This window comes from Condylura cristata, unplaced genomic scaffold (genome assembly GCF_000260355.1).
Source record: "Condylura cristata isolate star-nosed mole 26May11 unplaced genomic scaffold, ConCri1.0 scaffold00058, whole genome shotgun sequence".
Classification (NCBI taxonomy): Eukaryota; Metazoa; Chordata; class Mammalia; order Eulipotyphla; family Talpidae; genus Condylura; species Condylura cristata.
Window position 1 is genome coordinate 568,441 of NW_004567159.1, and position 492 is coordinate 568,932.

The 492-nt window shown below is 73.4% G+C and overlaps 1 protein-coding gene across 1 annotated transcript in view; it reads left to right on the forward strand.

The window, feature by feature from the left end:
* MMEL1 (membrane metallo-endopeptidase-like 1) overlaps positions 1-492 on the forward strand; it is a 27,817-nt gene that overhangs the window by 22,152 nt on the left and 5,173 nt on the right. The window contains exons 2-3 of the mRNA XM_012734526.1: positions 25-161; positions 391-484. Coding sequence (XP_012589980.1) covers positions 25-161; positions 391-484 — 231 coding nt within the window. The remainder of the gene's footprint in view (positions 1-24; positions 162-390; positions 485-492) is intronic.

The window sequence follows — 492 nt, forward strand, 5'->3', positions numbered from 1 at the left end:
GACGCCCACCGCCGCCCCCTCCAGGGCTTCAACTGGACGCTGTTCATCCAGTCCGTGCTGGCCTCCGTCAAAATCGAGCTGCTGCCCCGGGAGGAGGTGGTGGTCTACGGCATCCCCTACCTGCAGAACCTCGAGAGCATCATCGACCTCTACCCCTCCAGGTGGCCGCCGGCAGGCCCCGGGCCTGTGCCCACCCGGCCGCCCCTGCCCTGCGCCGGCCCTGAGACGGCTCAGAGGAGAGGCCTGGGGGGTCCGAGGCTGCTGGCCCTGCCGGGGGCCGTAGCGCCGAGGCCGCCTTGACCCCGGGGCAGAGTGGGCCGCCTGGGAGGTCCCCTGCGCGCCCGGCTCGGCCCGCCCCTAATTCGGCCTCCTCCCGCCGGCCGCGCCCAGGACGCTGCAGAACTACCTGGTGTGGCGCCTGGTGCTGGACCGCATCGGCAGCCTGAGCCAGCGCTTCAAGGACGCCCGCGCCGGCTACCGCAAGGTGGGTGC